The following is a 14,032-nucleotide window of genomic DNA, read 5'->3' as shown; positions in this document are numbered from 1 at the left end:
ACACACACACACACACACACACATTGGGTTGGCTTTTATTGGAATGCCTAATGCAATCTATTGTCATCAAGTTATGGAAAAATTCAGGTCACATATAAAGTTAAGAAGGCAAATGAAAAGAACAATACAAATCAGACAAAATTTACATCTCAAAATATCATGAAAGCATTTTGACTGGCTTTGCCTAAAATACTTTGAATATCAATTTTCTTTTGTAAGCTAATTCTTTCATTATACAGTCTCCCAGCCTCCCTCCCACCCCCAACTCTTAGAAAAAGTTTTTTTTTGTTTTGTTTTGTTTACATAGTTCCCCAAGGTCACTATTTCTTGTAAAAGCATGTCCAGATCACAAGTCTTTTTAGAAAGAAATAGGCTCATTATACCTACTAACAAGACACTAATTGGGTTGATTTGCGTTTATCTAAAATAAGCACCAGGAGAGACTCCAAATCAGTTATTTATCGGTGCCAGTGAAAAGGACCAGTCCATGTCGAGATGAAGATAAGAATGAATTCATTTCTGCCAAGTGGTACAAGCTTTTCATGGCCAATCTATCAGAAACATTTCTGAGAATTTTAACTCAGAGCCTATTTCAACCAAAAGTACTTACAGCATGCTAAATGCAGTCCTGCAGAAGTTCCATCCAACAGAACCACAAACACCTAAGTTAACAGTTAGAAAAGAAAAATGTAAAACAGAGCCATGTTTCATGTGGTTTGAAATCTCAATAGTTTTCTAAATTTTGGGCTTCATAATACTTGCCAAAGAATTTCCAGGATAAAAAATATTAATGCTAATCTGTGCTTTCATTCTAATAAAATATCAGCATTCATTAGAAGATTAATTACTTCGGTATGTTCTACCAAATACACAAAGACAGTAATAGCACTGACACTGTAAATTCAGTAGCTATTTCGAAACTTTCCCAGCCAGTCTGTTTATTAAACACGCCTACTGTGCAATTTTGAGTATGTGATACATACAAAGCAGTTAGAAAAGTATTTTCAATACATCACTTGAACCTTTATATTTACGACATGTTCACTTGCTATATTTTATCACCATTATACAGAGAGGAAAACAGTGTGTACTATAGCTCAATGAACTGAGAAATATTTTCTAAAAATATTTTTGTGGCTGAATTTAGTGCTCACCAGAGAGATTTGCAAGAGTGGCTGAGCCGGCGGCAGAAGTGCAGGAGGCAGCTGTGCAAGGAGGGCATTGCTGTCACTCTGTCACTTCACCTTCAGCCAATCTGCCACCCCAGCCTTCTCCGAGAAAGAATAGAGGCTGCTATTCAAACCAGCTCCCCAGATGGTTGGGCTGGTAGGCTTTATAGGAGCTTTGGTTCCCACTCTACCCCACCTCCCCAATTTGGTTCCTGTTGGTGTCCAAACCCAAGACAGCCAGAGTGACCCTGACCTTCTCTATCTGACTTGCTCACCCACTGCTTGAGTTCTGCTGCTTTTCCAAGATCTTAAGACACAGGTGTGTGGTCCCCACTATATCACATCTACTCCATCTTCCCAGGGATCTGATGTGAACTCTGGCCTCCATTGTGAAATGGAGCTTCAAGGAACATTAACAGTAAAAACCCTGTGGCTATTAAGATGGATTTTAAGGGCCGAGAGAGGTGGTAGAGAACCCTCCTGCCCTGCTTTTCCCCGGTCTCCTGTCCTACCCACTAGCCTTAGGTTTCCACAGCCTCTGAGTTGCTAAGTAAAGGTCGAGGCCACTGGCTTGATGAAACAGAGAAGGAAGAGAAAGGAGCTATTCTCTGATTAGTCACCCACTTAGGAATCTACTGTTTGATCCACATATTGATAGAAAGTTGCACATTTTTTTTCAACCTAATACAAAAATATTAACACTTTTGGACATTATAGGCATAAGTTGTTATATCTCTACAATATAATAATTTATACTGTACAGCTATAACAGATAACAAAAGGTGCAGTCCTTTTAAAAAAATCACACAGTTCACGTTTTTATCATTTTATTTTTTTAAGTATAAACGTTTTTAAACACTTTACATAAATTAACTCCTCTGAGACTAATATCTGATGTACAGTAAATTGTAATTCATATAAAAATCCATAAACAACTTGTCTCACATAATTTACAAAAAAATCAGGGTTTCCTTTGCTTATCAGTGACAAGGATTCTATCTGCCAGTTCCTTTTCCCCCAAGGCAAACCACTTGGGCACTGTAAAATCCACCATGAGATTCCCCGCAGAAGTCACTTGTGCCAAAGTCCTTTTACAAAGCAGCACAGGCAGAGCGGTTGGGTTGTCTAGAAACGGTAATTTCGCCCCACAATTTAAAATGAACAGAGATATCACACCCTATGTAGAGAGACTACTTCTTGTAAGCAAAGGTCGATAATTCAGTTGCATTTGGAAAACACTGTATGCATTTTTCTTTGTTTCTTTCTTTCTTTTTTTTTTTAACCTTCAATACATCGCCTGGAAGGAACAGCTGGCCTGGAGCAAAAATAAGCCGAGGACTTCTTTTTTCTTTTTTTTTTTTCTTTTTCTTTGAATGCTTTCAGTCCAACCAAGTGCAGCGATATGCATATGTAAACATATTCTTTAAAGCCGATCACCTTTAAGGTCATTCAGAAAAGAGTTTATTTTTTATTATTTTTTATTTAAACTGTGTGTGTGTTTGTTCCATAGCAGTATCATTCTCCTGGAAGGCTCTGCAGCATCGGAGAGTCCCATTCGGATTGTGCTCCAGAAAAAAAAAAAAAAAATCTGAGCAAAGATGCAGGGGAAAAAGCAGCGTCCCCCGCCGGGGCTTCCTCCCGGGAGAAGCTAGGTGGCTGCCTGCCTCTCGGGTGGCCCCGGGGGGTTACCTCTTGCCGATCTCGCTTTGTCGGAGGAACTGGATGTTGTTGGCACTGTCGGCCAGCTCCGGGTACTGCTCCACCGAGAGTACGTAGTACCCGTCGTAACCCTGCACCTTGCCGGCACTCAGCAGCTGCCGCTTCTCGCCCTCCGTCCAGAGGCGCGCGCCTTCCTCGCCGTCGCGCACGCGCTGCTGCTCGCGCGCCCAGGCCCGGGCGAGCGCGCGCTGGCGGGCCTGCTCCAGGATGCGCGCCTTCTCCTCGTCCAGGGTCATGCCGTAGCGCACGTGCAGCGCCAGCGCCCCGAACTGCATCTCCACGTCGGCGAACCTGCGAGTCCTGCCGTTGACCACCGTGGTGGACTGCGACACGGTCACGTTGATGCCGTTCTCCAGCGCCTTGCGGCCGCTCGTCAGGCGCAGCGTGCCCAGGTCGCTCTCGGGGGTGGTGGTTTTGATGAAGTAGTGCGTGTCCTTGCCCTCCACGGTGAAGTGCAGGTTCTCCAGGTAGAAGGCGTTGTTGAGCACGGCCGCCACCTTGATGCAATCCTCGTTGGCGATGTTGAGCACGTTGGTCTGCACGCGGCCCTGGCTCACGGCCAGCATGACGCCCTTGCCGATCAGGGACTTGACTGTGGCGAACCACAGCCACGACTGAGCGCCGCGGCCCCGGCGCCTGCTCACCTGCACCTCCGCCATCTTTCCCAGGGACAGGAAGGCCTTGGCCTGCCGCGCCACCTGCTGCTGCACTCCGAAAATGGGCTGCAGAGCCAAAGAGAACAGAGTAGGGTTTAAAGAACATCTGCAGCACGGGGTGGGGGTAGAGGGTGGCTGGGTGCCGGGCTTCCCATCAGGGAGGGCCCTGGAAAGGCTGACAAAGGAGAAAGAAATGGGGACATGGAGGGAGGGGGACTTTGGAGGGAAGGACCAAGGACCAAGGGAAGGACCAAGGTTTGTAAACCTCAGTTGGTTTACAAACAAGTAAGCAGATACCATGGATGGAGCCAGGGGGAGCCCAATGGATGATGGTTATATATATATATATAGTGTGTCTGTCTGTCTCAACAAAAATTCTAAGAAACTGAACCAGGGAGATTGTGTAGCGCTAAAACATAGGACTTGCATTCATGAGGTCAACCCCCAGCCTCCAGTCAGGGCTGAGTAGTGCTCTGATTAAAAAAGAAACCTGAACCCACAAGGCTGCTCAGAGGAACCATACACATGGAGGCCCTGAGTTCATTCCTGAATGTCACATAAAAAGAAAAAAAGGGGAAAAAAAGCAAGAACAACAACAACAACAAAAAACAACCCATGAACCCTGGTTAAGATACTCAGGGCTTCAGCTTTTGTCTTTCCGTTGAGAGAGGCTTTCCACCACACTCAGAGAAACCCAGTTTGTGGGGTCTTTTCATATAGGCAAGACAAGTTCCAAACACAAAGGATTGGGAAGGTCGGAGGATGCTCAGGGCATTATCACAGTGGTTCCATTTTATACATTTGGAAATGCATGTACTTAAATGTAGGTAAACTCTGTTCCCTGTACTGATGAACACCTCTCAGCAGAATTTCACCACTAGAACTACAAAATTTGAAATCACAAGGAGACTGCAATGGGACAGATGGAGAGGACTATTTATTACTTTAGGAAAACATTTATTTTTCCTTGGCTTCAGAACAATGGACCATCTACACTGGCAAACGTTTCAAATTGGGGGCATTCAGCCCTTTATTACCCAGCCAGATGTTTGTCTGGCCAGTATTTCCCAAATGGAAACATCTGTTTGGTTTGTTGTAGTGAAAGAAAAAAAATTTTTTTTTTTTTGGCACTTGGGGCAGCTCTTAATATCTCTGCCAGCCACTTTCAAAGTTATAGTGTGCTGCCCTGAACAGAGAATTGGAACCATATTTAAAAGGCTTCCCCGGAAACAAGTTGGCAAGTCCATTTGTACAGTCAGACATAAGTGTTTTCAGACATGATGGGAAGTCATACACAATTAGGATGGGCTTCTTCAAATGCATTAGGAAACCTCAGTGTTATCTTCATGACACTTTGTCAGCATGGATATATTTGCAATTAGGAATGATAAAGTGACTCCCAGGCTGTGGGAACTTGATGAATTTTGGTTTTTAGATGTAAAGGTGATTTCTGAAAAAGGACTTGATTTTACCTTAAGTATAAAATGTTCCAGAAAACAGAGGTATTGATACTGTATAAACTCTGTGTGTGTGTGTGTGTGTGTGTGTGTGTGTGTGTGTTCACTGCCTTTTCCTTTTGTATTCACTGAAATTATAGAAAATTGCTCAAGGGAGGGATTAAACTTCCTAAGAAACTTTGTATTCCTTTCTTATTATTATGGGGTAACCTAATTTCTTGATCTTTAGTGATTCTTGCTTTAAGCTTTAAGAAATTCTGATGCCTTGTGCATTAGATTCTGATCTCTAAGTGGTGGCAATTAAAAGTGTCATTTTCTGAAATGGAAGCTATGACTTTGCAATTTTCCATATATTTTTCTTTTATTTCTCAGAATAGTGATAGGCCTTCTGATTTTCTGTTTTCAGGAAAAGTCCATAAATACCTAGATTTATGTGGAGCCTTAACCAGAGACATTTTGTTTTGATTTTTTTTTTCACCCTACAAAACACTGTTCATGTCCTGAAGGAGTTGAACCTTCTGGCATTGTATGTAGACTGCTAACGTGTGATATGAATTCCCTGCCCTCCTGTTTATTGTATCTTTGTCTTGAGTTCTCAAGTGCCACAAATGCGCTTGCTTACCTGGGGCTCTCTGCAGAAACCCAGCACTAAAAAAAGAGCTTCTGAATTTTATTACCTTTTATAATGTCTATGCTTTTATTAGCATCACTAAAAATAGATTTAAACCTGTTTAACAGGCCCCTGTTTTGCAGAACATAAATGTAGAGACAACTATTGTTTTTCTTCCTTGAGAGGAGGAAAACAAGTATATACATATATATCCCACCCTCCCTCAGCCCCGTGGCTCAGTGTTCGCCAGGGTTGTTTGATTAAATGTGGGTAAATAAAAGTAAGAGTTTTGCTTTTTTTTTTTTTTTTTTTTTTTTGGTCTCTTACCGGCACATCATCCCACTGCTGACTCTTCACAAGTTCATAAGACGGCTCTGTTAAATCGAATTTGGGAACAGGGAATCCAGGAATAGCATTGTGCAGATGGAAGCCAAATGTCACCAGCCAGCTGTTAACATCTAGGAGAAGAATGTTTAATATGAAAGGTGCTAGATGGAGTGTATTCTGTGCTTTCATAAATTCAGATCCTCACCTTCCAGAAACTCCTAAATTCACAAGCAAAAGCCTGAACAAAAGCATGCATCCTATAGTTCTAAATCTATGCTTTCTGTTTCGATAAGAAGACAGTAACTTTGATAGCAGTGTGTGGCAAGGGCTATAGAAAATGTGGAGTAATAGACACTCAGATGGGCTAAACACTTGTGCACAACAGGTTGCATCATGTGCATATAGTAGTGTCGGTTGAAAAAAAAGGCAATGTCAGTACACAGCATCATGAAGAAGACATAGTTGCAGAAAACAAATGAAATTTGTTTGGTCGTTAGTAAAGGCTGGTTTTAAATACAGCTATGTTACTAGCTTTCAAAAGTGATTGCCCAAGGATATGCAGCTTTTCCCACCCCATTTTCTATTATTAAACCCCCTAAATTGAAAGAATTAAAATCAACAGTTGATTCTTAATCAAAGATGAATGCTGAAAGCTGGCAAAACTGGCTAAGGGCACAGAAGTTCAGATTACCATCAGTTACGACTTCAAAGGCTTGCTGTGTGCAGGTGGAGACAAACTTTTTTTGGGGGAAGAGAACCTGGAAACCTTTAAAATGGCATTTAAAAATATATATTGCCATGTGACTCCAAAAGCCATTAAGCTCAGAATAAGGCTTTTATTCTATTCTGGAGGTTATAATGTTACAGAACTACTCAGCAGGCTTGCGGCTTTATGAGTATGGTTGGGTGTAGATTATTTTATATATTAAGCACATTGCTAGAAAATTTGAAATTGCATTTCACCTAATATATTTTATGCTGCTCCATCTCTCTTTTGATGTTTCTCAGAAAACGCTGCCATGGCATTCCCCACAGTCCACGTTGCTAGGAGAGGATGAATTCAGGAGCTGTGGGCTTTCCAGCCTTTCAGTCAGCCCCTGTCAACACCTCTTAAATAACCAGTGGTAAACGGCTTGTCAGAATGATGGAGAGCCACTTGTTTCCTGTTTCCTTCTCTAGGGCACAAACTCTCACCTCATCACCAGGCTAGCAGGTCCTTTGTCCAGGCATCCTAGGACTATAAAACCAGCGACAGGCTCCCTTTTTTCAATGGAGAGCTTGTGGTAGTGGTGACATTGGTAATGGTGGTGGTTGTGGTGAGAAAGAAATCCCAAGTTCCCCCCAAAGGTACAAAGTGGTGCTTTAAGAATTGTTGATTTTATGCTAATTAAAGGGAGGTCTTACATTTTTTTAGACTGAATCCTTTCTCCTGTGGTGTAGTATCAGAGGTAAAGGTTCTCTTTTAATGAACCATGTCTCTGTGACAGTGAAAGCCAGAGAGTTTGGATTATTGGAAAGTACTGCCAAGATAGAGGTGCTCAGATGCAAATGTATACTGAGAAACTCTAAGTGAGAATACCATAAAGGCATTGCTGAATCAGGAAGCTGAAAGGGGACTTTCAGCTGGTTCACATGGAAAAGAGATATGAAAAGCTTCAGGCAGTCTGGAAAAGCAAGAGGCAGCTGTGAAATGAACAGGGGGCCGTTTTTTGGGAGCTCTACCGAGAACTGAGAAAATTGACATCTCAGTATGCCTCAAATATCGAACAAGTGGAGAGACAGCCTGGAGCAGCATCTAACAAAGCCCAACAACAACAACAACAACAACAACAACAACAACAACACACACACACACACACACACACACACACACACACACACACACCAGGAAAGAACCTTACTCCAGGAAACATAAATGATGCAGAGAGGCTAATTATGGTAGTGGAATTCAGGAATGGAAGATAGAAGACTACAGATTCAGACTCCTTGGCCTTGAGGGTGAGTGAGGAAGTTAGCTTATATCGAAGGAAAGTAGAGCAGTGCTTAGAAGGATCCTGTCTTTCTCTTACATCCTTGGTTGTGTTGTGGTGGCAGAAATGGGACTTGACACTTTAAGTCTTGCACAGCTATAAAGTGAGTCACATGTACTAAACCTGTAGATATTGTAAGTCTGTAGCCTGAAATGATCCCCCTTGGGCAGAAAAATTAGCGTGTGTACTAGGAGTGTCACAGTGCAAAAGCTACATTAACTGGCAATGAAGACTGTAGTTTGAAAGGACAGAAGTGAGATCAGAAACAAGATCCTATTGTTTCCTGCACTTTTATGTCACTTCCCTTAAATGACTGGATCCATGTCATTTGGAACATCGTGGCCTTGGGCATTCATCTCTAGTGATAATAGGAAGGAACAGACTCTGTTAGTTTCACTCTGTGGTCTGTGTTTCCCAGAGACATAAATACAGCTGAAAGGTTAGGCACCTGCCTTTCCATGAGGAAAATAAAATTTAAAAAAACTCAGTTACTTTTTATTTTATTTTTTAAAAAATATTAATTTTATTTATTCTCTTTCATTGCCCTTGTCGTTTTATTGTTGTAGTTGTTATTGTTGTTGTTACTGTTGGATAGGACAGAGAGAAATGGAGAGAGGAGGGGGAAGACAGAGCGGGAGAGAGAAAAACACCTGCAGACCTGCTCCACAGCTTGTGAAGTTATTTTTTTATTAACTGAACAATTAAAATAATGCACACTGAGAAGCTTAAGACTGTGCTTACCTGTGATGTAGTCTTTTACATCATGGATTTTGCTTGCAGGGTTGTTATTCCTGAACATATACAAGTTAAAAGGAGCTGGATCCTTCCCAATTCGTTTCCATATTTCTATGTCAGGTGTGGTCCATCGTCCTGCCAAAATGTCATAATCTCTTTCTCCGAAGTGGATTAATTTTGTCAGTGGGTCATACAAGCCTCCGTGAAATCCAATTACCAGTTGAAAGTCAATGTTGGAGTCAAAGTAGATCTCCCCGTATGCTGTGTACTGAATCTGCTTCAGCATAAGTCCATTACTACTGAAAACAGCCAGTGGCGTCCCTGTGTTATCCGATGCGATGTAGAATTCATCCCCACTGCTGATTTCCATGGCAAAAAGATGTCCTTGGAGATCATAATAGAGAGAGGTAATTTCTGAGCTCGAATGGTTGTAGACGTGAGTGATCCGAGTGGGATATGTTAGGTCTGCATAAAAGAACTGCAGGTGCTGTCCTAGACTGGTTTTGCTAGAAACACGTCTCCCCAGGCCATCATAGCGATAGATCACTGTCCAGCCACTGCCTTTGCTATAAACTCGTGTCAACAGCCCCTTGGAGCTGTACTCAAAGATCTCGGTGCCTCTCTGACGCAGGAAACCATCCTCATCCAGTCGGTACTGGACATCCCCTAGTCGAGTGATTCTGTCCCGCAGGTCATAGCGGAGAGGCGTCAAACGGGCACTATTACTTGGGTTCAGTAAATGGAGGTTTCCATTCAGATCATAGTTGTAACGCCACATGATCTTCTCATTGAGGTAAACTGTTTGGAGCTGTCCATCAACATCGTATTCATAAGCATATTTGGTGGTGTTGGCAAAGGGCCCTATTTTTATTTCCCTCTTGGTTACCCGACCCATATTATCATATTGAATTGTAATCCAGTACATGAGGGACCTGAATATCTCATATTGAATTTCCTTGATGCGGCCGTGGGCATCAAAGTGCTTTGTGTAAGTCATCACCGCTGTGGAAATGATCTGGTTGATGTCATAATATATCACCCCAAACTTGCCAAACTGTTCCACTTTGCCAGAAATGTCATCGAACTGGTAGAGGTCGATGGGCAGTGGTGTCTCGTTGATGACACCCTGCATGCTGGTCACCCGGAAGCTGTTGTCATAACTGTAGTCAAACCTTGCATTCACCATTCCATCTTCACTAAAGCGGAAGATCTGCCTGTCAATCAGGGGGCCAATCTGTCTGTACCGAATGGTGCAAATGAAGCCATCGCTCTGGAGGTTGACTGTTTTTAAGACGCCTGCTGTTTCATCATAGGTAAAACTGACCCTTGTGCTGTCATACAAAATTTCAGAGAGCCTGGTTTGCCTTCTGTATTTGAACAGGACCCTCCGACTGGTGCCTAGGAATGCAGTCTGCAGAAGGAGCCCTTCCTCGTTGTAGTCAGTGATGACGGAGGCATTGCTCTCTGGAGGGTTGTATATATTTCGGTAGTAGCCAATGGAGCGGATGGTCTGCATGGTGTGACGAGCCACGCTGGGCATGGTGATGGCTGACAGCCGGTCCCACATGTCATATTCAAAGATGTACTGCCTCTGGCTGTGAAGCAGCAGCACCATGGACTGCAAATACAGAGCAGATCATTATCCGATCATTTGTGGATGGAGGGGGGGAGCAAAAAAACAGATTGAGTGACCACAAACACACAGAAACATACCACTGGAGAACATGATTTTCATTTTAATCGAGTCATCCTCGACCTTCCATGTTGTTAACGATTCCCTGCCTAATTTGCTCCGATGCTTAATTGTGAGGGGTTCTGCAATTAGTGGCTCAAGATTCATCATGTGCTACTTGTCATGACTGTATCGTTCTTTTCCCAGGCATTCATGGCCAAGTGGCAGATTGTCAATGGATCTGGGTAAGTTGTAATACAGGCATGGGCAAAGTGGCTTTCAAGACACTTTTTCAGGGAGAAAAGAGCATATGGTTAATATGGTCTGATCCATAATCAGCAATTATTTAGTAAGGTAGCTTTTCCTCTCTTGTTGGATTGAAGAGCCACTCAAACCATGTTTTCATTTCTAGTGCATTTTGGGGTGGGGAAAAGCATTCAAAATATTATTTCAGGAGAGGAGACATACAATCAGCTCCAACTGGGTAATGTATACATAAAACAGAATAGAATTAATAACCCTTAATAGAAATATGGACTCATATAGTATTTTTTCTTCTTTCTTTTTTGGCCTTCAGGGTTATGCTGGGGCTCGGTGCCTGCACTATGAATCCACTGCTCCTGAGGCCATTTTAAAAATTTTTTATTTATATATTTTTCCAGGATAGGACAGGGAGAAATTGAGAGAGGAGAAGATAGAGAGTGAGAGAGAAAGACAGACACCTGCAGACCTGCTTCACCACTTGTGAAGCAACCCCCCTTGCAGGTGAGGAGCTGGGGGCTCAAACTGGGATTCCTTGCACTTTGTACTATGTGTGCTTAACTCAGTGTGCCACTGCCTAGCCCATGTAATTTTTTTTTTTATGGTGGCAAATGCGCATGTGGCATCTGGGATGATAAACTGACATTCTGAGATGTCCTTTTGTGATTACCCAATGTGATGTGACCTCCACCAATCTAAGCATGGTCTTTGAGCTACATCCTATTCTGGTAGTAACTGATAAAAATGGATAAACACAAAAGTCGAGACAAGCTGTGTGTATTTTGCAAGTAATGATAGGAAGACAAAAGACATTCTCTTACTAAGCCAACATTGAGAGGAGAGCAACCTGGAGGCTGGCTAAGTAAAGTTTACTGCTAACACAGAGCATATATGGACAGTTCTTTTCAGGAAGCTTCTTCAAAATCAGTTAGTCCAATTAGAATGATGGCAACTGTGAAGATGATTAGGTTCTGTGCCAACCTGACTTGCTCTTTGCTTTTGACACAGAAATGGATAGATAACTCCTTGTCCAAAGCCCATCCTTTTGAGTTATTTCTTACGGAACTGGGAATGAACCCATGGTCTCGCCCAAGTGCAGTACCTCTGAGTAGTCTTCCTGGTTCAGTTTTCTTTTTAACCTGCATATGGCTCAACTATTATATAGAATAGTGCTGGCAGGGGATCAAACCTGGGACCTCTTGCATATATATATATGTCTTAAGCACTATCGCTGTGCTATCTACCTCTCTGGTCCTTTTTTTTTCCTCCAAGAGACAGATAGAGGAAATATACCACAGCCACCACGGTACCCTCTTGTGGTGCTGGGACTCAAACCAAGGACATCATGTATAGCAGGGCATGTGTTCTACTAAATAAGCTATTTCTTTGCCTCCACACATCTAACTTGTCTTTTTTGATACTGTGCAAAATCCTTAGGAATGGGGAAAATGGTTCAGTTGGTAAAGCTCCTGCCTTTCAATAGATGAGGCCTTGCATTTGATTGCTGACGTCACATAGGATGGACTGGTGCTCTGGTCTTTTTTCTTGTAAAAATAATGGGAAACAGGGGCCAGGCAGTGGTGTTCCTGGTTAAGAGCATTCATTACCATGCACAAGGACCCAGGTTCAAACACCCACTCCCCACCTGCTGGGGGATGCTCCACGGATGGTGAAGCAGGTCTGCAGGTATATCTTTTTCTCTCCCTTTCACTATCTCCTCTTCTTTCAATTTCTATCTGTCCTATTTAGTAAAAATAGAAAGAAAAAAAAAGAAAAAAAATGGCCACTGGGATCAGTGGATTCATAGTGCTGGCTTGCACCAAGCCCCAGTGATAACCTCGGTGGCAATAAGGGAAAAAAAATTGGGAAAAAGGTGAAGCCAGGATACTTTTTCAATGCAGGAGAAAGTAGACTTGTCACAGATAACCTGAAGTGTGTCTTCTATGCAGCAACCTCTTTTGGTTAATAATGCACAAATAGGGTCTGCTGCTTTCCCCTCATTATACTGAAACACTGCAGGCAACAACATAAAACTCACAGCTCACATAAGGTTCTCTCCCAAATGAAAGAGCAAGTATGGAGATGATTTACAAATGACTTACATGCTCAAGGTCTAATTTGTGAATGTTGCCGATACATTTGCTTGTCAGGTGGACAAGCATTATTGCTTATTTGTTTACAGCATAAATCACTTCCAAGGGTCTCAGACAGTAGAACTTAACTAAGGAGAAACTACTTTGCTAATGCAGAAATTTATCATTGCCGAACCTATGTGACTTATGTATTGATACTTTGAATAATAAATGAAACTCAGTCATGTGACTTTGGTTTTTTTTTTCTCTCTCTTTCTCCCTTTGCTCTCCCTTCCTTCCTTCCCTTATCCTTCCTTCCTTCCCTTATCTTTCCTTCCTTCCTTCCTTCTCCCCTGTAGTACTCTGGGCAATTGCCAAAAAAGTTCAAATAATCAATCACTTCCCCCCCTTTTTTTTGCCACCAGGATTATCATGGAGGATTGGGGCCTACATGGCTCCACTGTTTGTGGCAGCATTTCCCCCCTTTATTTTTTATTATCTTTATTTATTTATTGGATAGAGACTGTCAGAAATCGAGCAGAAGGGAGAGATAGAGAGGGAGAGAGACAGAAAGACCCTGCTTTACCACTTGCAAAGCTTTCCCCCTGCAGGTGGGGACCGGGGACTCAAACCTGGGTCCTTGCACATTGCCACATGTGCACTCAACCAGGTGTGCCACCACCCAGTCCCTACCCTTTCTTTTTATAGAGGTGAGAGACAGACAGAAGGAGAGGGAGATACTTGTAGCACTGTCCAACTATTCATGATGCTTTTCTCCATGCAGGTGGGGACAGGGGGCTTGAACCTAGGTCCTTATGCATGGTACTGTCTGCTCTCTAGTAGGTGCATCACCACCCAGCCCCCATCACCTCTCTCTCTTCAGCTTCAGTGTGCAGGCTTGTTTACCTTTTCTAAGTATGTGTAGCTCCACGTTTTCCCATCTGCAAAGACCCGGGACACAATCCTCCCCTGTCCGTCATAATCAACTTTCTCGCTGGTGGTCCCACGCTGGATGCTGGCTATCTGACCTGTGGAGGAGTAGGTAACATTGACAGACATGAGCTTGCTGCTGGGGAGCCAGAGTGTTGGGTGCCCGGATGTGTCGTAGGCAATCCTTAGCAGAAATTTCCGATGGTCATCATAGATCTTTTCTGTCTTTGTGGTTCGGTCAAAGTCCACCGACAGGAGGTTTCTGCTGTTCACCTGTGACAACACAAACAAAGTGATCAAAATGAACCCTCTTATTCCAATTCTAGGAATTCTAGTCCCTTCGTACTCTGCAGAGTTCTGCTCTTGTTTCAACACCAAGGATGATGTTTGAGTC

At 42.9% G+C, this 14,032-nt stretch overlaps 1 protein-coding gene across 5 annotated transcripts in view; it reads right to left on the bottom strand.

Annotated features, from left to right (window-relative positions):
- Positions 1–2,711: 2,711 nt before the first annotated feature.
- The window catches only part of TENM3 (teneurin transmembrane protein 3), a 1,349,345-nt gene continuing 1,338,024 nt past the window's right edge, over positions 2,712–14,032 (bottom strand). For all 5 annotated transcript variants that reach the window (XM_060184664.1, XM_060184667.1, XM_060184671.1 and 2 more), the window contains 4 exons: positions 13,615–13,911; positions 8,710–10,321; positions 5,939–6,069; positions 2,712–3,610 (listed from right to left, as the gene is read on the bottom strand). In XM_060184664.1, coding sequence (XP_060040647.1) covers positions 2,855–3,610; positions 5,939–6,069; positions 8,710–10,321; positions 13,615–13,911 — 2,796 coding nt within the window. In that variant the 3' untranslated portion in view covers positions 2,712–2,854. The remainder of the gene's footprint in view (positions 3,611–5,938; positions 6,070–8,709; positions 10,322–13,614; positions 13,912–14,032) is intronic.

This window comes from Erinaceus europaeus, chromosome 2 (assembly GCF_950295315.1).
Source record: "Erinaceus europaeus chromosome 2, mEriEur2.1, whole genome shotgun sequence".
Lineage (NCBI taxonomy): Eukaryota > Metazoa > Chordata > Mammalia > Eulipotyphla > Erinaceidae > Erinaceus > Erinaceus europaeus.
The sequence above is the reverse complement of the archived record's forward strand: the minus strand, read 5'-3'. Positions and strand labels throughout refer to the sequence as shown.